This window comes from Biomphalaria glabrata, chromosome 1 (assembly GCF_947242115.1).
Source record: "Biomphalaria glabrata chromosome 1, xgBioGlab47.1, whole genome shotgun sequence".
Lineage (NCBI taxonomy): Eukaryota > Metazoa > Mollusca > Gastropoda > Planorbidae > Biomphalaria > Biomphalaria glabrata.
In genome coordinates this window covers 21,648,376-21,674,356 of record NC_074711.1, presented here as the reverse complement: position 1 = coordinate 21,674,356, position 25,981 = coordinate 21,648,376, and the positions used below count along the sequence as shown (strand labels likewise).

Here is a 25,981-nt window from a genome sequence, read left to right as displayed (position 1 = left end):
TTACAGATGTACCTGTATACCAAAGGGAAGCAAACCTGTGAGTTCCAGACATCGGATGGTGTATTAAATGCCTGAGTGTGGCGACCCCTGGCGGTGTTAATGAGGTTGTCAGAAATTACTTAGTACCCCACTCTGTCTTGATCTGAATAAGTAACAAGATGACTGCCCTTGCATAGAGATAGGTTACCAAACTATCTTTTTGTACACGATACTAGTTCTCTTTCTCTCTCTCTATCACACAAACACACGCACCCTTATTCACTTACACGCTCTCTCTCTCCACCCCTCTCTTTAACAATCTCATCCTGTTTAGATTCTATATCTCTCTAATTCGATCTCTCTCTCTCTCTCTGAATATCTTTCTACGGCCTCTACTTGTTCATGATTGAATGTGTTTTAAATTATTTATATCATTCAAGAGACTCTTGTTTTCTCAATATTGACTATTCAAACAAAAACATTCACCAAAACTTTTCAAAACCCCAAACCATATCATTGACTGCGGTGTTGTTTGTTTTTTAAACAAGAAAATGTTCCAAACATGGCGAAAACAAAAATTTATTATTTAAGTACCAATGATGCTATAGTAACATATTTGGTATCAAATGTGACAGGTGGGGAAATGTGACGTGTGTTTGGCGCGTTTTATGTCTATGGGATGATTATTTTTAAAGCTATCACACACCAACCTATCAGCATATGAATCGGGAGCAGACACGCAACGAGGCAAAGCAATGAAAGATAGATACAAAAGTTAAAATTGAAAAATATTTATTTACATAAATATACATATAAGAATAAAAACGGGGAGGGTTTGCTTCTATCTCTAAATAATACTAGCTTTAATCATCACTCTTGCACCTAATAAGAGAGTATGTCACTTTGTCCTCTGACTTAGCTGGTTTTCCTGTTGATGTCGCAGCTGGCTGTGTCCTGGCTTGAGGTTCTGCAGCTGGAGGTGGCGCTCTAGCGGATAGAGGGACGCCGGTGATATAGTTCTTGTGGAGTTTCAATCCCAAAATCTAATATCTGTAGTGGGCACAGTAAGGCGGGTGGCCGGCTACCGTGGGCACAAGGTTACTGCGGGCAGAGCTGATCTGCCGTGGGCAGCGTAGTTGACAGGATATGTCCAGTGAGTTGCAGAGGGTTGGCGTAGCTATGACGTCACGCACAGACCTGAGTCCATAGGGACGTCGCACCTAATAAGATGACAGGTGGGCTGTCGAATAGGTGGGCAATGCCGTTAGCGCCAAGTAGTATAGTTGAGTAGTGTCGAGTGGACACTGAACAGCAATTGGCAAATAGTTGAGTAGTGTCGAGTAGACACTAAGCGGCGAATATGCAGGTAAATAGATCGTTGATCCAATAAATAGATAGGCAATAGGCAGACACCTGAGGGAGGCTGCGGATAAATAAAGACAAGTTAGGACATGTCTCTCATACATCTTATCGATGCCCTCGACTGAGGTGCATTCGTCAGATTGGTGAAATTGCTTTAGAGCACAATGAGGAGATGATGACAAATGGGATTTGGAAAATAGATGGCAGATAGTAGCATTATATAAATGTACATAAAAGGGGAAATACTAATATAAAAATGTACATAGAAGGGGAAATAATAATCTGAAATAAACAACACAGGTGGATAGAGAAAGAAAAAAAGGGGGGGGGGTGAATTGGGCGGAGGTCGGCGACCAAGACGGTTTGTTTACATATGACCGTAGGTCGAGAACAATGGAGCGCGCTTGAATGGAGAGGGTGTCCGTTCAAGAGGCGCAACTCTCGTTAGAGTGAAATGACTACAGGGGAGATAATTCAATACAGGGGAGATAACTCATAACTCTTTTCTAGACGCAGTGTTAGTGCGCTAGTAAAATTATCAAGGCGCTCAACCGAGATAAAGGAAATAGAATAAGATGTACAAATATATACATGGTTGCATCAACGATCAATTGAGCAACGTAGCATTAATAGATTAATGCAATGCATAAATAAATACATAGGACATGTTTATGTTTTCTACTTACGCCAGTGAGAAATACACAATGCACTAATTAAATATAAATGAAATAATAAAATACACATAGTAGTCTCCAGTGAGAAATATGCACAAAGTAACTAAGATGGAACTTGTGATTAAGTTCGGCTTACCACCAGGTATTCCTCTAGGAGAAAGAATGTATGAAGTAGTCCAGACTCGATTGCTCAGCGATAGAATGAGAATGAAAGAGAGTCTGATCTGATTTGGATCTACTTTATATAGGCCTGGAAAAGGCGGGCGGAAACAGGAAATGTCCTAGGCTAAGAATGATCTTACACGTGGGTGAATTAGACTTAAGATGGGAGCGTCGAGAGGCACTTTGACTCGAGTAATCTCCTAGATCAAAGAGAGACGTAGGAGAAAGATCAAATACTTCATTATTACTATTTATTTGTGATAAATTTTAGAATAATTATAAAGTTTCTTCAGTAGTCAACATTGTGGGTGTGTCTTGGACTAGCGTAGTCATGGCGACGTTTTTTTACATTGTAAAAAAAGTAATAAATAAATGTCTAAATAAAGCCAAAAGCTTCTCATTTCTATGTAAACAAAGGATGAAGAACTCTTTTATAAAGTAAAAATAGTTCCACTGTTGTTAGTTAAAAATTTTAATTTAAAAATGCAACGAAACAAAGGTGGGGTAAGAACGTCTATGGGATAGACGTTCCGTGCGTTTAGGGGCAGACAGACCGCCTATGTATAGACGTTCCGTGCGTTTAGGGGCAGACAGACCGCCTATGGGATAGACGCTCCGCACTCATTGAGTTAAAAAAACAACAAAAAAAAAAACAACTGCTGTATTAAAATTCTGTTCTTACTCTGCATTTTTGAAACAACTCGTTTATGGACTATTTCTAGACTAGTCAGGCTACAATCTATCTGAAACATACATTTACTATCTATATTATTTTAAAAACAAAAACATCGTTCTTGACTAGATTTCATTGCTCCAACTAATCAAGCTCATTACATCCACTTCTACAGGAAGGTTTTAACCCGCTTCCATCTTCGTTTTTCTTTGGTTTTGAGGATGGCTCCATATCGTCTATCCATCTACACCGTGGTCTGCCTTTAAGTCCTTTTGTGTGTTTTTGTTGTTGTTTGTTTTGAATGTCGGCTTCACCTCTCTAAGATTGGATATTCTTTCTAGAAGCCTCTATCCATGACAGTATTCTTTTCTTTTAATGCAATTCTTGTTAGATCTCGATATTGGTTTGTAAATTTTTTTTGTATGAGATGGCTTTGGGACATTTCATTAGATATCAGAGAACAGGGCGTCACATTCCACTAGTAGCAACTGGTTGAAAAATTACAACAGAACTACAAGAAAACAGTCATCTGAACAATACTAAGATAGGCGATAAGGTATAACTAAAGCGCTTGGTTTCCGTACCGGGGGTCCCGTGTTTGAATCCTGCTGAAGACTAGGATTTTCAATTTGGGGATCTTTAGGGTGACTCTTAGTCCACTCTAATGGGTTGGGGAAATTAAAGTCGGTTAGTGTTCTGCTGGCCACATGACACCCTCGTTGGCCGTGGACCACGAAAACAGATGACCTTTACATCATCTGCCCTATTGTCTGAAAGGGAAACTTTGCTGTACTTTAAGGTATACTAGTAAAACACTTGACTTATAACTGTGATAATTATGCAAGTTAGACTTTGACTAACAACGGTGATAATGTATGCTAGCACACAGCAGACAATTGTATTCATTCGCCGTAAAACAATTCAGTTCATCAATGGCAATATATTTGGAGTGAATACTTGAAGACACGAGAGCGATGAGATTAGATTTGGATTATACCATAAAAACTAAATACGTCATCCGATACAAGGCTACATTAGAAAATACAATACAAGAATATATAAATCATTAGATCAAAGCATGCCATAGATCACACAATTATAAGATACAAAACTACATTATATTTTATAACATAAGAGTGTAGGTTTGTGTTTAACGAAATTTCTATGTCGGCCCAAATATATTTTTTTAAAATCAGAAATACATATTCCACATTTTTACTAACGATATTTAAGGTGTATATCTTTTAAAATTAGTTAAATTTCCTCAGTTCTGATTCAGCTGTGTAAATAGATCTAAGTTACACAACATCAATATTTCAACAGCAGCTTACACCGACTACTTCGTTGCAGACAGCTTATTAAATATGTAATGTTTTAATTATGTTTATGTAACTGTCCCAGGCCATAGGTCAAATGTCAAGACAAGCACTTTTTAACCTTTGAACTATCTTAGTTATGGCAATATTGCGCATGCTCACTGTTTATGCAATAAAACAACCGAGTTCTGGATTCAGAACTATATATGTGAATTTATTGTGTTCAGCTTTCTGAACGTCAATAAGCCCAATTTAATAATACATTTTATTTGCTTTATTAGTTGTTTTTTTTTAAATTTTATTTAGGAAGCTGTCTGGCACTCAACTTATACTTAAGTTTGAAATGTTTTAGTTACATTGCAAAAAAAGTATAATAATAACCAGTAACTTAAATTCTTAGCGAGCTCATGGAGTATCCGGCATTTAGCGTCAAAATAGAACAGTTCAGTACTATACAATATCCAGATAGAACAGTTCACCACTATCAACTTGGTATGTGAGGTTCAGATAGAACATTTCACCACTATCAACTTGGTATGTGAAGTTCAGATAGAACATATGTGAGGTCCAGATAGAACAGTTCACCACTATCAACTTGGTATGTGAAGTTCAGATAGAACATATGTGAGGTCCAGATAGAACAGTTCACCACTATCAACTTGGTATGTGAGGTTCAGACAGAACAGTTCACCACTATCAACTTGGTATGTGAAGTTCAGATAGAACATATGTGAGGTCCAGATAGAACATTTCACCACTATCAACTTGGTATGTGAAGTTCAGATAGAACATATGTGAGGTTCAGATAGAACAGTTCACGACTATCAACTTGGTATGTGAGGTTCAGACAGAACAGTTCACCACTATCAACTTGGTATGTGAGGTTCAGATAGAACATTTCACCACTATCAACTTGGTATGTGAAGTTCAGATAGAACATATGTGAGGTCCAGATAGAACAGTTCACCACTATCAACTTGGTATGTGAAGTTCAGATAGAACATATGTGAGGTTCAGACAGAACAGTTCACCACTATCAACTTGGTATGTGCGGTTCAGACAGAACAGTTCACCACTATCAACTTGGTATGTGAGGTTAAGATAGAACAGTTCACCACTTTACGGCCCGAAGTTCTGGATAGAAAAGTTCACTACCGTATTTTCGCGGGTTATACAAGTTTCACAAACGAATGGCAGCTGTGCGGGATATACAAAGGTATAAAAGTATTTTACTCATAGACATAGTATAACGGAAACTATGGACATACCGGTAGGTCTTTGTACCTCCTACAGTTGGCTGTGTGGTTGTGTAATCTATATTGGAAAGCTTTATGAACAGCTCATTCTAAATCTCAAGATAATAAGTAGTACCAATGCGATAGGTTGTGACAAGTTTACAGCGAGTCACGCTGTGCACATGCGGGGTATATAAGGGTGCGGGTTGTACGATTGGTTTTTCCTTATGAGATCCCTAAATATAATGCGTCCTCAGCTAATTTGCCTGTTAAAATGTTTTCTGCTCATTCAGCAATAGAATAGATCGCTACTAGAAGATTCGACAAATCTCGGTTTAAAAAAATATAATTAGAAGAGATACAATTATTTCAGGGGTCTATCCAGTTCATTGAGTTCCTAAGTCTCAAGCTTCACGTTAAGTCTACTTCTGTGAAGTTACTAAATTTTAATTATGTATTTTTACTCAAAGTAATGTGTATGTTCTTCTATGTTAACATTAAGTTATTCTATTACTAAAAGAGAAGTCATGTTGTCTCTTCTCTATTATAAAATCCCCGGCATAAAATTGGATATTTGGTCATTGGATATATATCTTCTCTAGAAACAAAGGCATATATAACAAACACAAGGTATTGAACAGTAGACTAGAACTTTTAGACAACACCAAGCTTTAAGAAAATATTACAAGTAAACAATCTAATCCCCTGTGGTCGAGGAAGAGAATAAGTCTTATAGAATTAAAAAGGACAACCTACAAAGCCAACAAGGCAATAATGGCTTCACTCTCTAAATAGTAGGGAAAAAATATGTAAAAGAGTAAGAGTTTTTTGTCCCAAAGTTCCTACTTCTGACACCAATCCAGAGAATTAAAAATAAAAAAAAGGTCCTGACCTCTCATTGTACTCAAACCCTGGACGTCTAATTGATTTCTTGTAGTAATGTGACAGGCGTAGATGGCTCAACACAATGTTGACTAGTGATGAGGCCAGGAGAAATTAACGGGGGCAGACAACAAATCTTTGTGTGTGAGTGTTGACAAGTCCAAGGGAGAAAATCGTGTAAAATTCCAAGAGATTTCCATCAGTACAGGGTCATTGTGAGCACTGGGAACAGATTGATTACAGTTACTTCCCCTTATAAGTTTCCCCTGTTGCTCTATTTTTGTCTACCCCTTTTGATTTCAAAAGCATTTTTTTTATCTCTACCTCGTCAATCTGTGATGGCACACAGGAGAGAGAGAGAGAGAGAGAGAGAGAGGAGGGAGGAGAGAGGGAGGGGAGAATTAACCATCAGATTTCTTTAATAAGACAGCCCGTTCCTTTGTGCTCTTGTTATAGCACAGAGATTGAAATATTTTTCTAAACGTTTGTGGAACTAACTATTATTGAAAAACAAATAGTTGTTCGGTTAAAAAAATAAAAATCATTTGTTATAATCTAAGAATGTATCCATAACTAGTCTATATTGTACGTGTGTACTGTTTCTAAGTGCAAATGCAAGAACAAATTATATATCGTTTCTTTCGTTCTAGTTCCTAGTTCTGGCTTCATACATATATATATATATATATATATATATATATATATACATATATGTATAAACTAAATCCCAGTAGAATAGAACAGAGACAGAACTATTCTAAAGTGTTCCACAAATAATTTGTAATGTAGTTTTCCTACCATTGGACTTTTCAAAAGAACTAAAAATAACTCACTGTATTGATGTAGGGGAATAACAAATATTTGAAACGGATTGATCTCCCTTATTCACCTGTGCCACTGTTGCTTTACCAGACTCTCTATGATCAAACGATCATTGTTACAGGAATAGCTATATTTCTAGTAAATGACTTTCCTTTAGACTTGATACTAGTTTCTAGTTAGAGAGGCTGTTAGGAAACAAAAGTTGCTTATAGTTTATTAACAAAAAGACAAATCTAGCTACAGACTACAGAAAGGGTCAAGGTTTGGGGTCAAACCTAAAAAATACTTCCTATTTTTACCTCCTACTACGGAATGAAATTGCATCCATTATTTTGAATCAATCATGTAACTAATTTGCAGTAGATGTAGTAGATTTAAACCAGTGATTCCCAAAGTGATCTATATAGACCCCCAGGAGTCTACGAAGACCTCCAAGGGGTCTACGAAAGTAAAAAGATAAATTGGGGGTCTATGAGATGTCCACGGGGGACATTTAAGCAGGTCGTTACTTAATTTTCACATTCCATTAATGTAATTATTTCATACACTAATCTATGATTTGTACCCGAGTTAATCCTTTCAATATTTATCCTGCTATTGAAACGAAACATTGTTGTATTCAATGTCAATACTTATTTAAATAGCTTAATTTTGTCTACATGTAACTAATATTTAGAAAAAAAAAAGAAATGTAGACAGTACAGCATTAATTATTTAAAATTGGGATTCATTCCTTCCTTGTTAAACACACAGTGACTCTTTTATGACGATATGAGACCAGTTACGCTGAAGGATCATCTGAGACCATGCCACCCTGACAATAATTAAGATTTGAACAACTTTTGAACACTCAAAGTTCAGAATAGACCCACAAATTCTCTGTTCGAAATCATATAGAGATGATTTTGGTTTGTGGGAGTCTTTCAAGATTTCTTTACTTATAGCAAAATACGGAAAACAGCAAAAGTCAAACATTGATTGTACCAGCCGTTTTACAAAAACCTACATCTGTTACTATTAAAAGAATTTCTTTAAGCGACAATATAGTTTAAGGTCGCTTCGGTGGCATGAGTTATAAAATTAAAAGCTTCTTATGTAAATCTTTGCAAAAGATAGAAATACAGCTTGGTCTGACAAGGTGTAGCGCTGTGTGCTAAAAACTGTCTAACCATCTTATCTCATCTCATCTATGCCTGTGGTCCTTTCTGGGCATAGGCCACTAACCAGCTTTCTCTAGGCATCTCGGTTCTGGCCGAGACTTTCCAACTGTCCCCACGTCTTGCCCATCTGCTTGGCATCTGCTTCCAAATCGCGGTGCCATGGTAAAGCTCGAGCAGCCTTCCATCAGCTTAAGAACACCTGGGGATCTAGGGAAAAAAGCACCACCACCAAGATTAGGCTATATAACACCATTGTTAAGCCGATACTACTTTATGGAGCAGAGACCTGGAGAACCACCATCACCACCATGAAACAATCCAGGTATTCAACAATAGCTGCCTGAGGAAGATTCTTATAATCCGCTGGCCAGACAAGATCTCGAATGAGGAACTGTGGCAAAGAACAAAGCAGCAGCCCATTGAAGTAGATATCCTTCAGAGACGCTGGAGATGGATAGGTCACACCCTTCGCCAGCCTGCATCTAGCATAACAAGGCAAGCCCTAGCCTGGAAACCACAAGCAAAGAAGAAAAAGGGACGGCCCAGGGATACATGGCGCGAATTGTCACTGTCTCTTTATATTTCCTTAAGGTTGACCCACGAGACCTGGTTTAGGCTCCAGTTACTCGCCTTTGCCCCTCTCCTGTTAATGAAAACAGTTCCGCAGATTTAATATTTGAGCCACACATGAAAGATCAAGAAATACACGAGCAACTGCTTTTTGCGAAACCTTTTACAATGATACTTAAGGCATATTAATTAATTAATTAATTAATATTTAATGTTAGAAAGACTAATTCATAGAAAAACAGATTCGTATATAAAACATTATATCCGTAGATGTGTAGTTTTAAATTACAATTTCACTCTTCAACGCACTACAGTTAGAAATTTGTTTAAAAATAATGTTGATGAATTTGCAAAAATTTGCAAGTTGAGTAAGGGGTCTACCGAAAATTAGAAAACATGCCAAGGGGTCTACGAGACAAAAAAGTTTGGGAACCACTGATTTAAACTAACAATAATACATTTGTGCGATTGGAAATATTTTTTATCAATTGTTTTTGTTCAACGCATAGTTTCAATGGTATCAATCACTTCTGTGGACCAGTGGGAGAGGGGGGGGGGAGAAAGTTTCCAAGCTGCCTTGAAAAAAAAAATTAAAAAAAAGGTTGCACGAGTCTTAATTCAAACTCGATCCTCCACGATGGAAGGCAAACTTATTAGCCACTAAGCTAACCAAGTACCTATAAAAGTAGAAATTTTACAATCTGTTTGTTCAAAATTTTAGCGAACGACCTAATTCTCTTCACAAGGCTTATCTCTCCTTAGTTTAATAGGTCTGACTGTCTCTTAATAAAACAAAATTAATTAATCATCACTAATTGATTAACTAATTGTTTTTTTTTATTTCATTAACATGTGTGTTGTCAACGGCAATGAATGATTGTGCAAAGTTTCAGCTTGACCGAGAACGTGAGGTGAGAGAAATATGTGTTCAAGATTTCACCCAGACAGACAGACAGAGTTGATGAGAAACAAAAAGATATAAAAATACCCTCTACTTGATCTTTGTTGAAACTATTTCCTTGTTGGTTACGTTTAGAAGGGAACAAATGTGGAGAAGCAATAAAATAGAAATAAAACTTAAGCTTCAGTCATCTAGACTAGACTGCTTTTAGAGGAAACTATCATCTGAAACTGTACATAGATGTACTATATGTCATCTGAAACTGTACATAGATGTACTATATGTCATCTGAAACTGTACAAAGATGTACTATATGTCATCTGAACCTGTACAAAGATGTACTAAATGTCATCTGAAATTGTACACAGATGTACTATATGTCATCTGAAACTGTACATAGATGTACTATATGTCATCTGAAACTGTACATAAATGTGCTTTATGTCATCTGAAACTGTACATAGATGTACTATATGTCATCTGAAACTGTACAAAGATGTACGTTATGTCATCTGAATCTGTACAAAGATGTACTATATGTCATCTGAAATTGTACACAGATGTACTATATGTCATCTGAAACTGTACAAAGATGTACTATATGTCATCTGAAACTGTACAAAGATGTACTATATGTCATCTAAAACTGTACAAAGATGTACTATATGTCATCTGAAACTGTACAAAGATGTACTATATGTCATCTGAAACTGTACATAGATGTACTATATGTCATCTGAAACTGTACATAGATGTACTATATGTCATCTGAAACTGTACATAGATGTACTATATGTCATCTGAAACTGTACATAGATGTACTATATGTCATCTGAAACTGTACATAGCTGTACTATATGTCATCTGAAATTGTACAAACATGTATTATATGTCATCTGAAACTGTACAAAAATGTATTATATATCATCGCGTTATATTATCTTCGTATGATATCATTATCATATCTTATACTCACATACTATGACAAGATTCAATCCTTAATATCCATTTCAATTTTCCTTGTAAGTGTGTAGGTGGAACTCGAGACAAAAAAATTTAACTTTCCATTTGTTTGATGTGCGTCTGCGCTCATAACTTTAGATCTTTTGAAAGTTAGAACTTTATTAGAACTAATCAGTGGTTAATTTCTAAATTTTTTTTTTACATTGATTTTGTCAAACTATTGTGAGGAGAATATAACCTTCATTTTCGGTCCTTCTCTTTATTTGTGCTGTGCATTGTATGAGTCACTAGTGGTCTGTGGTATGTAATGTTATCCGGCGTTGCATAGACATAATAAAATTAATTCTAGGCTGACCAGGTAATAGCACCTGTGTGGTCAGTTAGTTCTATTATTAAACTCTTTTTTTTTTTGGAGTGAGTGTACTGCGCGTGCGTGGTATGGGGGTGAGTGGAGGCGGTGACCCATCTGGTACTAGTGAAATGGATGAATTCTCTGGTGTCTCGCAGCCATTTTCCCGTGCAAGCCAACAGAGGTTCTCAATCAATCCACATCGGACCCTCACATCATTTACACACGCACAAACAGAGTTGCACAGCTGTTTAATTTGTCGCAGTTGTCTTCTACAAATCAAGTTCAATGTTACACGCCCTTTTACAACTCGCAAATCATCTTTGTTTAGTTGCCTCTAGTTTGGAGCTAGGCTTATTTTATTCAGCGTAAGTAGATTCTAGCCACAACATAGTCTTATGCATTTATACTTACTTTATAACTAGTGTACGTAAAGGAAATAGTATGAGATATAAACCTTTCCCAATGAGAATATTTTCATTGACTTTTAAGCCGAACGATTAGAGAAAGGTGAACTTTCTCTCTTTTTATAACCAAGGGATTCCTAATGTGCTACATGGCTACCACAATGATCCGTATTGTGCTACATGGCTACCACAATGATCCTTTTTGTTCTACAAGGCTACCACAATGGCCCGTAGTGTGCTACATAGCTACCACAAATAACCCATGGTGTGCTACATAGCTACCACAAATAACCCATAGTGTGCTACATAGCTACCACAAATAACCCACTGAGTCACTTGATATCTTAGACTGGACATATCCACCACTGAGTCACTTGATATCTTAGACTGGACATATCCACCACTGAGCCACTTGATATCTGAGACTGGACATATCCACCACTGAGTCACTTGATATCTTAGACTGGACATATCCACCACTGAGTCACTTGATATCTGAGACTGGACATATCCACCACTGAGCCACTTGATATCTTAGACTGGACATATCCACCACTCAGCCACTTGATATCTTAGACTGGACATATCCACCACTCAGCCACTTGATATCTTAGACTGGACATATCCATCACTGAGCCACAGAGTTACATAATTATCATCTAGAGTTCTAGACTCTAGACTCTAGACGAAGTAAATTAAATCAAAATTCAAAATGACATTTTTTTACCATCCCTCCACTTCCTGAAAATGTTTGAATGTATTCTTGAGTGTCATCGTCTACTTCCTAGTCTATATTTCTAAATGTGTTTTGTTCTTTCTGCTCTTCAAAATGTAGTCAATAAATGACGAAGTATTTCTTAATTCTATATCTATTGCTCACTAGAACAAGAAAATGTTTAAAGTAATATCTTTAATTCTGACTCATACGATTTTATTATTGTTTGCTTTAACGAGTGGGTTGTGTTTTTACAGACCATTTGAACATAAAATGTATGGAGTTTATCTGTAATCTGAACATTTGTATGAATAAACTCTACTAACCTGAGATCAGAAACGTGTCATCAATTCAAATACAAATGATGAATAGATTGGAAGCAACATTAAGTCTTATGGGAAATTATATATTATCAATGTCCGATAACAAAGTCACTTTTTAAATTATGATTTTCTGTTTGGGATCAAATTATTCATAATGTTTAAAACTTTAAAATTGATTGATATTAACTTTTACATACGTTTCATTCTAATAAGCCCAGAGCAATCATAATAATTCACACACCTCACTCTGCACTACTCTGTGTGTGTGTGTGTGTGTGTGGGAGAGAGAGAAAGACAGAGAAAGAGACTTACATGTGTGTGTATACTGAGATTAAAAAACAAATACATAACAAAATGAATGAGTAAGTCAAAGACTACATAGAGACTCTATTTGTTTTATTGTCTGTTACATTGAGTGACTTGCATGACATTGTAAGATGTCACTTTGTATTGACTCTATTATACAATCAATGACCAAAAGAAAATAATACATTAACATTAAAATCATCGTTAACAAAAATTTGACATAAAAATGAATGAAAAGTATGAATTTTTGAAAACATACAACCATTTGAATGTACATCCACAGAGAAGACTTAATGAACAATATTTTGGGAGAAGTCAGAACCTCAGTAACTCAAACCAATCCTTGGTTTCTGTGTCATACACATATAGTTCAACATTTCACTCCGAGATAGCGGGATATAGACATTTATAAACCTTTCAATCACGTGACACCACTCTCCGTTTTGTTCTGACAAGTTTAGTAAATATGTGAATCTGATTCTAGATACATGGACGCTGCCTCATGAGTACATAGCCTTACGACGTTAGACACATTCAATGATTAATCGAAACCAGTTTTTGTTTTTAAAAACAATAAAATTTATGAAATTAAGCAATAAGTATAATATCTTGTAGTTTACTATAACAGTATAGAAGCTCTACAACAAGCACGTCAAGCAGAATAGAAGTCTGTAATGAACCAACTAGATTTGCATATAACATCCTGTCAGTGTTAAGTAACCTACATGCATACTGTGTTGCCTGCTAGAATGACATGTAGTCTACTAAAATGTTATATAGCTTATTAGAATTTTGTGTAATTACCAGAATGTCTCCTTAGATGTAACATTGATTCAGCAGCAGTTCATAAATCTTTATGATCCTTACTATCATATAAAGTTCACATTTTGGACGATGGTCAAGGATGGAGAGTGCTGGTCAGATACGACATGGATCTACTTGTCATACAACAATAAGAAACAAAATATCGGCAAGATTAAGGACGTCTTTGTAGTCTCTGAGTTACTGCAGTCTGAGGACAAGCGGCTCTTACAGCTGACCACAAATACACATATACCACATACATAGACATGGTCAGTGGTCCAATATAGAAATGAGGTATATGGTCTAACACAACTGACTAGAAGACCCTTGACCACACACACACACTTACACTGGCACACACACACACACCGTAGAAACACACACACCGTAGAAATGGTCATATAAATTGATTGGCTTAATGATCAGTTATAATGATGGATGTTGATGTAGTGGTCAGTTAATCTATTATTAATAGTAAACGTTTTAGAGACCTTGATTGACGTAGTAGTCGGACCGTAATTTACCGAGTGGTCAGTACGACAATGAAGCAATGGTCATTGAATAGTATAATACTGTTGACAATAGGCAACAACATTTCATGTATTTATAACATTATTTAAAAGAAAACTGAAGAAAAGCGCGTCATTGAATGACATGAAATGATTTGAGAAACCAAGTACAAAGATAACTCGAAATACACGATACACACAATCAATACCCAGCTTACGAAATGGGAAGAGATTATTTTAAACTGCTGAAACTCTACCCTTCATTAGTCTAGATCAGTGATTCCCAAACTGTGTTTCGCGACGTGTTCCAAAAATTACTCGATTAATTAACTAGTAGGCCTTCACGTGAATTAATCTCTGAGTAAATGCAGGGAAAAAAAAAGATATTTATTCTTGTTCGTAAAAAATAAATTGTATAAGATCACTATGAAGTTTGAGCTGTTCTAGATTCGGAATCTCATTTGAAACAAGGATACAATTCAATATCAACCAATGATTTCTGGTGGAGTTATTTGAGGAATTCCACAATATTTTAAAACAAACTGCTCGTTGTTGTACTTCAGTTTCCTAGAACCTGTTAATGGCATGTGTACAACATGTTAATGGCATGTGTACAGCCTGTTAATGGCATGTGTACAACCTGTTAATGGCATGTGTACAACCTGTTAATGGCATGTGTACAGCCTGTTAATGGCATGTGTACAACCTGTTAATGGCATGTGTACAACCTGTTAATGGCATGTGTACAGCCTGTTAATGGCATGTGTACAACCTGTTAATGGCATGTGTACAACCTGTTAATGGCATGTGTACAACCTGTTAATGGCATGTGTACAACCTGTTAATGGCATGTGTACAACCTGTTAATGGCATGTGTACAACCTGTTAATGGCATGTGTACAACCTGTTAATGGCATGTGTACAACCTGTTAATGGCATGTGTACAACCTGTTAATGGCATGTGTACAACCTGTTAATGGCATGTGTACAACCTGTTAATGGCATGTGTACAACCTGTTAATGGCATGTGTACAACCTGTTAATGGCATGTGTACAACCTATTGGTGCGAAGCAGATTTTTGTTTATTATGTTGCAACAAAGTCAAAGTCTAGAAGCCGGCTTGACGCCATACAAGATATTAGAATTTATATTTTGTATTCATATGTTTATAGTCATATATAAGAAGTTGTCAACTTGAAAAAAAAAGCTTAATTTATAATTTGGCTTAATTTTTATTTAATTAAACAAATAAAGAGGAATCTAATACAAAAAATAAGCAGAGTGCTCCGCTAAATACTCAGAATGTGCGAAATGTTCCGTTGAGGTAAACATTTGGGAACCACTGGTCTAGATAGTAGATTAATGTCTGAACGATTCACAGTAAAGCGATGAAATAGTAGAGAACTAGACTCCAAATTGAAAGACAATAGCTAGCTAACTAATTAATTAAAGAAGAAAGATATGTGTGTGTGTGTGTTTGATTTCAATCGTGAATTAATCTGGAAATATTCAAGTTAGAAAATGGTGTCACAGTTTAGACTGAGAGTGTGTACATTTGATCTTGGTCTAAGCAGCTAGGCAACAGATATACAAGTCATCTCGAAGGGTAAGAGTGTTTTAGGTCAGTTGCGCCAATTCAAAATCTTCCAGACTTTGTTTGATGGATTCAGTGTATTAAGTACTAGCTTTATAAATTTCGCCATTGTGTGATATTGTTATTAAACAGTCTTTTACTAAGTGGTATTGTAGTAGACTAGTAGGCTTACTTAAGAGTAAGTAATTTTTTTTTATGCCATACTCCGCCTCAGTAGCTCCACAAAGGTTGCTTCAAAGAAACAACTTGAAAAGGTAGATTGAACAAAAATTACGTTTTGGCTTGTATTTACAAAGACAATAATTAGTCACCCTACAACCAAGTGACTCGTTTCATCATTGGTACGTACAAATCATTGTTAACTTTTTAAAAAAATATGTTTGAAGCAAGAAAAGAAACAAAACAAAAAAAAGATTCTAAGTTTGTATAAATATACACAAATCCCAACAATAAATAAATGAAAGTTGATACATGTATAAATATATTAATGTAATGGTGTATATACAGGAGAGGGAGACGGTCTCAGAGGTGTAAGATATCTGATACTGTAACCCCTGATGAGAAAATTGGATGGGTCAGATGGGTGGACAGCTACAGAAGTCTTTCTCGTATTACATATACACACTGACTTAAACAGTTATACATTGCTGGTTTATATACCTCACACACAAACACACACACATGGCATTCATTGTCTTTAAAAATCAATCCATCAAACACACATACACATTATTCGATGTGAAGTCAACTTACACTTTAATTAGTACACTATTCACATTGAACCAATCCTTCATGGGGCGACAACACATGTCATTAAGCACATGTCATTATAAACTTTTTTTCAAATGACATCAGTTAGACTAATATTGGCAGTGTTCTCAGATATCGATTAGTTTAAAATATAACTTACAAATGAACAAAATCAAATCAAAATGTACCCTATTCGCCTACAATTAGAAAATGGTCAATTCCAATGACTTTTTATTGAACTATAAGCTTATAACCGTTAGTGTCTTCATACTTTCATTCTTCAATGTCATATACAATGATTCATTCAAATTGTTCTTTTTCATTAATTGAATTCTTAGAATACAACATATTGCTAAATTCATATTATATAAATTAATCCTTTCTGAAGATATTGCACAGTCTTAGAAAAGGGAAATTAAATTTTACATTAAAAAAAGACTTAAAATGAGATTGTAGACTGATAAATAGATCAATGTGTTTCTACTGACTACTATCTTTCTGTTTCACATCTCTCAACTCACAATATACATTACACAATTTAAAAAAAAAAGAGCATCAGGTAATTTTTTTTTTACGATTTCAAAAGAGTTTGATTTTCTATAAGAAAAACATGTGAATACCTTACTCACTTCAGATTTATTGTATAACAATAATGTGACATCATACTGTTCAGTATTAAGTTACTGTTAGCATGAAATGTATGATGATGCAATGATGATAATGAACATGGACAGCTATTTCCTTTAACAAGTAGATATTGATTTGAAATAACATCAGGTACAAGTGTACATCACTTTCCAGGTCGCCTTTCCAATCAAGCAAAACAAAATCTCCTGCTCACTAGTTACAAGTAAAACAAAATTTCCTGCTCACTAGTTACAAGCAAAGCAAAATCTCCTGCTCACTAGTTACAAGTAAAACAAAATCTCCTGCTCATTAGTTACAAGTAAAACAAAATCTCCTGCTCACTAGTTACAAGTAAAACAAAATCTCCTGCTCACTAGTTACAAGCAAAACAAAATCTCCTGCTCATTAGTTACAAGCAAAACAAAATCTCCTGCTCACTCGTTACAAGTAAAACAAAATCTCCTGCTCACTAGTTACAAGTAAAACAAAATCTCCTGCTCATTAGTTACAAGTAAAACAAAATCTCCTGCTCACTAGTTACAAGTAAAACAAAATCTCCTGCTCATTAGTTACAAGCAAAACAAAATCTCCTGCTCACTCGTTACAAGTAAAACAAAATCTCCTGCTCACTCGTTACAAGCAAAACAAAATCTCCTGCTCACTAGTTACAAGCAAAACAAAATCTCCTGCTCACTCGTTACAAGTAAAACAAAATCTCCTGCTCACTAGTTACAAGCAAAACAAAATCTCCTGCTCATTAGTTACAAGCAAAACAAAATCTCCTGCTCACTAGTTACAAGCAAAACAAAATCTTCTGCTCACTCGTTACAAGTAAAACAAAATCTCCTGCTCACTAGTTACAAGCAAAACAAAATCTCCTGCTCACTAGTTACAAGCAAAACAAAATCTCCTGCTCACTCGTTACAAGTAAAACAAAATCTCCTGCTCACTCGTTACAAGTAAAACAAAATCTCCTGCTCACTCGTTACAAGTAAAACAAAATCTCCTGCTCATTAGTTACAAGCAAAACAAAATCTCCTGCTCACTAGTTACAAGTAAAACAAAATCTCCTGCTCATTAGTTACAAGCAAAACAAAATCTCCTGCTCACTCGTTACAAGTAAAACAAAATCTCCTGCTCACTCGTTACAAGCAAAACAAAATCTCCTGCTCACTAGTTACAAGCAAAACAAAATCTCCTGCTCACTCGTTACAAGTAAAACAAAATCTCCTGCTCACTAGTTACAAGCAAAACAAAATCTCCTGCTCATTAGTTACAAGCAAAACAAAATCTCCTGCTCACTAGTTACAAGCAAAACAAAATCTTCTGCTCACTCGTTACAAGTAAAACAAAATCTCCTGCTCACTAGTTACAAGCAAAACAAAATCTCCTGCTCACTAGTTACAAGCAAAACAAAATCTCCTGCTCACTCGTTACAAGTAAAACAAAATCTCCTGCTCACTCGTTACAAGTAAAACAAAATCTCCTGCTTATCAGTTACAAGTAAAACACTAGAGGGTACGACATGTGCCTAGGAAGTTCATCTCTCGCAAACTTTCGTATTTTAAACCAAAAGAATGTTTGTGTGTGAGTACTAGACACCTAGCCGGTGTGGGTGCTGAGCGAAGAGAACACCCTGGTACATGATGCCGTTGATTTCCATACTGACCACGAGAGAGGTGTCAATCTCAGAGCGACCATCGTCTGTGGACAAAGTCAAACAGGGAACATTTAAATGGCTAATATAACTAGAGATGCAGTCATAATGTATAAAGAGGCGATAAGGTGCAAGTATTCTGATAACGATAACAATATGAGATGGTACAGTAACCACAACATGGAATGGTACAGTAACCACAACATGGAATGGTACAGTAACCACAACATGGAATGGTACAGTAACCACAACATGGAATGGTACAGTAACCACAACATGGAATGGTACAGTAACCAGAACATGGAATAGTACAGTAACCACAACATGGAATGGTACAGTAACCACAACATGGAATGGTACAGTAACCACAACATGGAATGGTACAGTAACCACAACATGGAATGGTACAGTAACCACAACATGGAATGGTACAGTAACCAGAACATGGAATAGTACAGTAACCACAACATGGAATGGTACAGTAACCAGAACATGGAATAGTACAGTAACCACAACATGGAATGGTACAGTAACCACAACATGGAATGGTACAGTAACCACAACATGGAATGGTACAGTAACCAGAACATGGAATGGTACAGTAACCAGAACATGATATGATACGTTCTTTTATTACATTAAAAATACGAATCAATAATTTCATTCGGACATCGTACCCGGAGTGGAGAAATAGAGCAAACTATTTAATACCATCAAAATATAATGGGGATTTAACTCTTGAGATAAAACCGAATGACGACAGACGACTAGACAAAAGAAAAAAAAATATACAAAATACTTTTTTAAAAATAAAACTTATATTAAGAGTAGTAGTATTAATTAGTTTGGATCAGTCGTGTCATTCAATTTGTAATAGGTCTAAACTAACAATAGTAATTCTGTGTGATAAATAATTTTACTAATTGTTTTTGTTTAGCGCAATTTGTTTAGCTTTCTCAATACGTTAGGATCCTACCACATGTCTGAACCAGTTGGTAAAGAAAGGAAGGGGTATCTGGAGAATGTTACTGTGATTGCTTTTTAAATGCATTTAAATAATAAAAGAAAGAAAAAAAGAGATTAAAGACCTGTATTGGAACTTGAAGACTCAAGCCTTCTTAAGCTAACACAGTAACCACTGTGCCAGAGAAGTGCTTATGAAAATAAAAGGTTTTATAGGTATCTATTGTTAATTTCATATGTTAAAGCTGCGACCTACAAAGTATAAAGGGAACTAATTCAGCTTATACCACCACATCTGTCAAGAACATTTCTTTCCCTTGTTCGATATTAAAACAAAATAATTAATTAACAAACGTTAATTAAATAATTGGTTGCCTTTTTTTTTAACTGATTTTTGCTTTGTCATGTAAAAGTAAAAGAAATAATTGTGCGAAATTTCAGCTTACTACAAGGTGTGGGAGAAACAACGTGTACAAACTTTTGACCAGACAGAGTGAGTAGATATAAGCTTTGTACAAAGTAAGAACATGCTCAGTGGAACTAGACATTAAAAGTTATTGTAACACTATATATATATATATATATATATATATATATATATATATATATATATATTATGAAATAAAGACTTTTTTTTAATTCATTATTTGTAATAGTTTTTTATACTGCTTCTTTTTTTTTATCTAACCCGATGATTGTTATTTTAAAAGCCAAAGAACATAGATAAATTGCCTCACATCTTATGCATACAAAGTACAAAGTATGTACAATAGCGTAAACAGCGTTCTACAGATCAACAATGTCTACAACAAAAGATGGTGAATATTTAATATTGTGTTTAAAGATGTATGCTGGAAAAACACATCAAAAGCAGAACGCAAAGGTAGAAAACAAAAAGAACAACAAAGAGACCATTTTATTTATAATAGAGTCAAAGTCTAAGCGAAATGTCCGCAATGGGAACATAAATAAACGCTGAATTGGATTTCATATATACACGTCACCCTAATGCAAAGGTAGCACCACTCGAACGAAGGGAGACAAATGTATGCAGTAAAGAGGTGTAGAGGGTTAGACTTAGAAATGTATTATACTATGACATCCAAAGACAAAGGCCTCAAAGGGGCGCCTAACCTACTTTACGATTAACAACTTAATATCACACAAAAATACACATGTCTGCCTTAAAACACACACATGTATTCACATCTATGCCTTAAAACACACACATATTTAAACATCTATGCCTTAAAACACACACATGTATTCACATCTATGCCTTAAAACACACACATATTTAAACATCTATGCCTTAAAACACACATATGTATTCACATCTATGCCTTAAAACACACACATGTATTCACATCTATGCCTTAAAATACACACATGTATTCACATCTATGCTTTAAAATGCACATATGTGTGCACATCTATGACTTACTTCGACTAGTTATTTTAAAATGCGCACTGTGTAGACCCGTTGGCAAAATGCGGTCGTTTTCCGTGAGCATGCGTTTCCTGGGAGGACCGTCGTCCCCAAGTGACGCCCTAGTAGCCTGCTCCATCTTTCTGGTGGCCTCTTCCATGGCCCTGGAAGCAGCCTCCATAGCCAGGGCGTCTCTCTCTGTTAATCCCCTATGGTGCGCTGGTAGAGGTGTTGGGGGCAAACTGTCATCGTCGACTGAGGAAAGAGAAGTTTTAAAACATGACAAGTTATGTTTTGTTGTTTTTTTAAATCGTATTCAATTTAAAATTGAAAGTCTTTTTCAGGGGCGTCACAAACAAAGGGGTGGGGGAGAAGGGGTAGGTGTTAAAGAGATCAAAATTTCCAGTGACCATGAGCATACTAATGAACTCTCCAATGTTATCTCTGGGATCATGCGGGTATCGCTTTCAAGAATAGGAGACTCAAAGGGGTACGATTTTCTTTGTTACTTAAACTTGCCAAATTTAGTGCCATGACTCTCAACAGTGATCGTGCACTGACGCTTGTTTTCTCAACAGTGATCGTGCACTGACTGTTGAAACACCAACAATGTTAGTGATCTGCCTCTTTAATTCTCAGAATTGATCCTGCACTGATTCTTCAATTCTTAACAGCGCTTTGAAACTCACAGTAAGAGAATACTGCTTCTAAAGTGAACAAAGTAACAAACATAAACTTTTGCTTGGTCTATTCAGAATAATTAATGTTTTCAACGTAGGAGTTGGAAAATAAAACATTTGTATCTTAATATTCCAACACATTCAAGCTTCAATGCTATCAAAAGTTGCTGATAAGTTGGGATTTTATATCTTTCATTCTAAGTTGTTTCATTCTAAGTTGTTTCATTCTAAGTTGTTGTTTAGTTCATAAGCATTCTATACTTGCAGTGTTCTACCTAATAAAGGGACACAACTGTGAAAGGCAACTATCTTGGTAGTCGTTGATATTAGCAGCTGATTATAACTTTAGTTGGCTAAAGATATTTAGATCTCAGAAAGTCAAGCAAAGCTTGTTTAACTAGCTCATACCATCAGCTTTTCGCAATATTTCGAAATTATTAAAGTTCCAAACTCTCAAGAAAATCTAAAATTTGAACCCCTTTACACGCATGCGTTTTGATCAAACAATTTTATATTGTACAATTTTATATTGTACAACTGTCATTGAAAGACAGGACAAGATTTTAAGAAGTCTTTAAGCTCCCCTTTCTCTCTCTCTCTCTGTATATATATACATACATATATACATATATTGTAAGTATAGACATACTAAATCTCTTAGTTGTCATGTGCAAATGTGTAAGAAGGAGGCCTTAAAAGCCCTAGCTATCAATCATGGCCTATAAATGTGTACAGATTCTATGCAAGTGTGTGTGTTTGTGTGTGTGTGTGCTTATTCTACAGTCATCAATCTGCGGCTAATTCCACGGAGATAAAATAACATCTTTGCACAATGGGTGAATTGAATCCAATCAAAAGTCTCTGGGACCAAGCCATTCTTTACCCTCCACCAATTAATCCTGCTCCCCCAGTCCTCTAAGTCGGACCAAGTGATATCAAAGTTCAAGTTATAATCTTGCCCTAATCCACACAATTCAACCATTCACGTGGGCCCGCAAAATTTGGGACCGCGTCAACCTTGTCATTATGGACGATTGCAGCGCCCCCTTGTCTATACCGGGAGCAGACGACAGAGGTTCCAAGGTTATTGTCAATGTAACTGAACTATCATGGTCACGATCTGACAAACGACTCAATGTCCGTCATGTGGGACAAGTTCATGTGGATCTAGTTTTAGGAGCAATATTCTAGTATAAGAATTATTTTGTCATCAAAAATGTGAATGCTCGCTGTGTAATTATAAACTGACATTTGACAGAACAAGAATGCGAATGTATTTCACTTAACAAAATATTTGTGTTAATTCCATCTTTAGATTAAGCAATTTTACGCTTGGGCAAATAAACATTTAAAATTCTCAAATTTTCTTACGACTAATAGATTTTATTTTCAAGACAAACTCAGATACACAAAGTATCGAATGGTAAAACAATCACAATTCAAAATTTTAATGTGTGCTAATTTATTTGCCAGTAATTTGCAAATACATTTACAAATCCCACTGTTTTTTGTTTATGTGGTCTCACTAACAACATATTATTTGCTCAAATGAGTCAAATATTAGGTCAAATGAGTACATTTTTTGGAGGTAATATTAAATTCTTGATATAAAATTAATTTGAGGACCCTTCATTTGGTGGTCCCTCTTCCCCATTCAACCTCGCTACATTTCTTTTCTTTCTAACTTTTTTTTTCGGAGTCTCTCTAAATTTTTTTTTTTAGTTTTAAAAACATTCTAGATCTCGTAATTGAACCTTTTGTCCGAAATCCTTGACGGGGGCAAGGGGGATTTATCTTTAGAATGTAATCTTTGGTCACATCTCTGAGCATGCGCAGACGCTCGTGGTGACAAAGAGAATTTTTCTAGAGGAGATGTCCCAGTACACAGAACTGAAGAGACTAGCTGTAAGCTTTCCGGAGCTACTGGCATGGAGTTGGGGGGAGGGGAGGAGAAAACTGGAAGCTCTCGATATCAGGTAAGATAAACTGTAAGGTGAGCCAGCTGGCAGGACATCCTCCCATTCAGACGACCTGCCACTGAAGTTCAGACAAGCGTCAAATACCCGGATGATTTCGAATAGGGTATTTTGATCTCATACTGGTTGCGCAGAAATTAATGCAAAGAAATTATTATATTTGTTGCTAATTTTTGAATAATGAAAATAATAATAAAAATTATATTATTATTTAAGAATTATTAATTACTTTGAACCTTTGTTTTAATGAATTCAGTGTGTATATCTATCTATCTATCTATCTATCTATCTATCTATCTATCTATCTATATTATATATATATATCATGGGCGTAGCCAGGGGGGGGGGGCTCTTGGGGTTCAAACCCCCCCGAAATGAAATCCCCCCCAGGGGGGGGGGAACGGAATTAAGTGACTGATTTTTGCTTTCATTTTGTTTATTTTAGGTGAGATTTTAATACTAAATCATCACTTACCACAGCACAGCCGAGGCAGTTTTGAGTTAAAAACCCTCTACCAGGAGGTTTTGAGTTTAAATCCCCCTACCAGGGGGTTTTGAGATTTAAAAAACCCCTATCAGGGGGTTTTGAGATACAAATCCCTCTACCAGGGGGCTTTGAGTTTAAAACCCCCTACAGGGGGTTTTGAATTTTAAACCCCTACCAGAGGTTTTTGCAGTTAAATCCCCCTCTTCTATAAAACAAAACAAAAAAATGCAAACAACAATCCCCAAATTCCAACAGCACAGTTGAAGAAGATTTTGATTTTAAAACCCCCTCCAAAATTTACGATAAACCCCATCTTCAAAATAAAAAAAGCAAATTACACACTCAAAATTCTATGAGCTTAGCCAAAGGGTTTTTGAGTTTCTCCCCCCCCCCCCCTAGTTGGGGTTTGAAGCTAAAAAGTACCTCTTCAATATTAAAAAAAAGCAAATTACACACTATAAAATCTATGAGCGTAGCCAAAGGGGTTTTGAGTGTAAATCCCCCTCCTCCAGATAGCTTTTTAAAGTTTAAAACCCCTCCAGATGGTATTGAGTTTAAAATTCCCCTACAGAACGTTTAGAGTTGAAAACCTCTCTCTTCAATATTATTTTAAAGCAAACTACAGTCACCAAATTCTATGATCGTAGCTAAATGGGGTTTTGAATTAAAAACAAAACAAAAAAACTCCAGAGATTTCTTAGTTTAAAACCCCTCAACAGATGATTTGACGAAAAAACTTTCCTTTTCGATATAAAATCTAAAGCGAAATACAGGCATGTAATTCCAAGAGCGTAGTCAAGAAAGGTTACAAATTTCTACCAGTGGCTTGGGCTCCATTAATAAAGTGTGAATAGTCATCTGTCGAAAATGAAAATCATTAAATGTATCTCAACAAAGATGGCTAAGACAGATTTTAGGAGTCAGTCATAGAGATCGGGTCTAAATTAAAGAAATCATATGCCGAACTGGGAGTCGAATCCTTAGTAAGGTTGTGACAGAGCGTCGCATGAGGTTTTGCGGGACATGTTCTCACACAAAATGAATTACGCAAAATAAGAGTTGCGGAAACAGCTTGCCGGAAAATGCGCCGAACGGCGCGAGAGGGTCTAAGTCAGTAAGAATAGCACATTAGGTTTTTGAAATAAAACTTTTTAATAGCAAGATAATGCACTGTAGATACCTCAGAATATGCATTTTGTTGGCTTTCAATACCAGAAATAGTGCTTGGCGGCGGGGCTTTGCCCCGCGCTGGGGGGAGCGCTGCGAACTCCCCCAGACTCACTTGCTAGCAAGGGCGGGGAGTCTACAATAAACGTCTTCCGAAAGGGTCAGAATGTAATAAAGATTAATTATGTACACACACACACACACACACATATATAGATAATTATATATATTATATATATATATAATTTTAATTCCTGGCTACGCCCATGATATATATATATATATATATATATATATATATATATATATGTGTGTGTGTATATGTGTATATATATATTGGTTAATTTATTGGATTATTGGATAATTGGACTAGAAGAAGGGAAACCAATTGATTTTCATCTTTCTCAAGGGTCCCCCAACGCACACACACCCCTCTCACCCCACACACACACCTAGACACACACACACACACCACACACACATCACTACTTGAATGGGTGGAACTAAAGCAACGATTACACAACCTTGGATTAGTGTT

The 25,981-nt window shown here is 35.9% G+C and overlaps 2 protein-coding genes across 8 annotated transcripts in view; both read right to left on the bottom strand.

The window, feature by feature from the left end:
- Positions 1–25,981, bottom strand: part of LOC106074110 (28S ribosomal protein S11, mitochondrial-like) — a 320,632-nt gene that overhangs the window by 108,384 nt on the left and 186,267 nt on the right. The window lies entirely within an intron of this gene.
- LOC106074155 (AT-rich interactive domain-containing protein 3A-like) overlaps positions 12,875–25,981 on the bottom strand; it is a 107,152-nt gene continuing 94,045 nt past the window's right edge. For 6 of the 7 annotated variants that reach the window (XM_056028154.1, XM_056028172.1, XM_056028187.1 and 3 more), the window contains exons 7-9: positions 21,149–21,388; positions 15,127–18,788; positions 12,875–14,686 (exon numbers count right to left, since the gene is read on the bottom strand). In XM_056028154.1, the coding sequence (XP_055884129.1) occupies positions 18,679–18,788; positions 21,149–21,388 (350 nt within the window). In that variant the 3' untranslated portion in view covers positions 12,875–14,686; positions 15,127–18,678. The remainder of the gene's footprint in view (positions 14,687–15,126; positions 18,789–21,148; positions 21,389–25,981) is intronic. The other variant, XM_056028159.1, reaches the window with a different exon arrangement.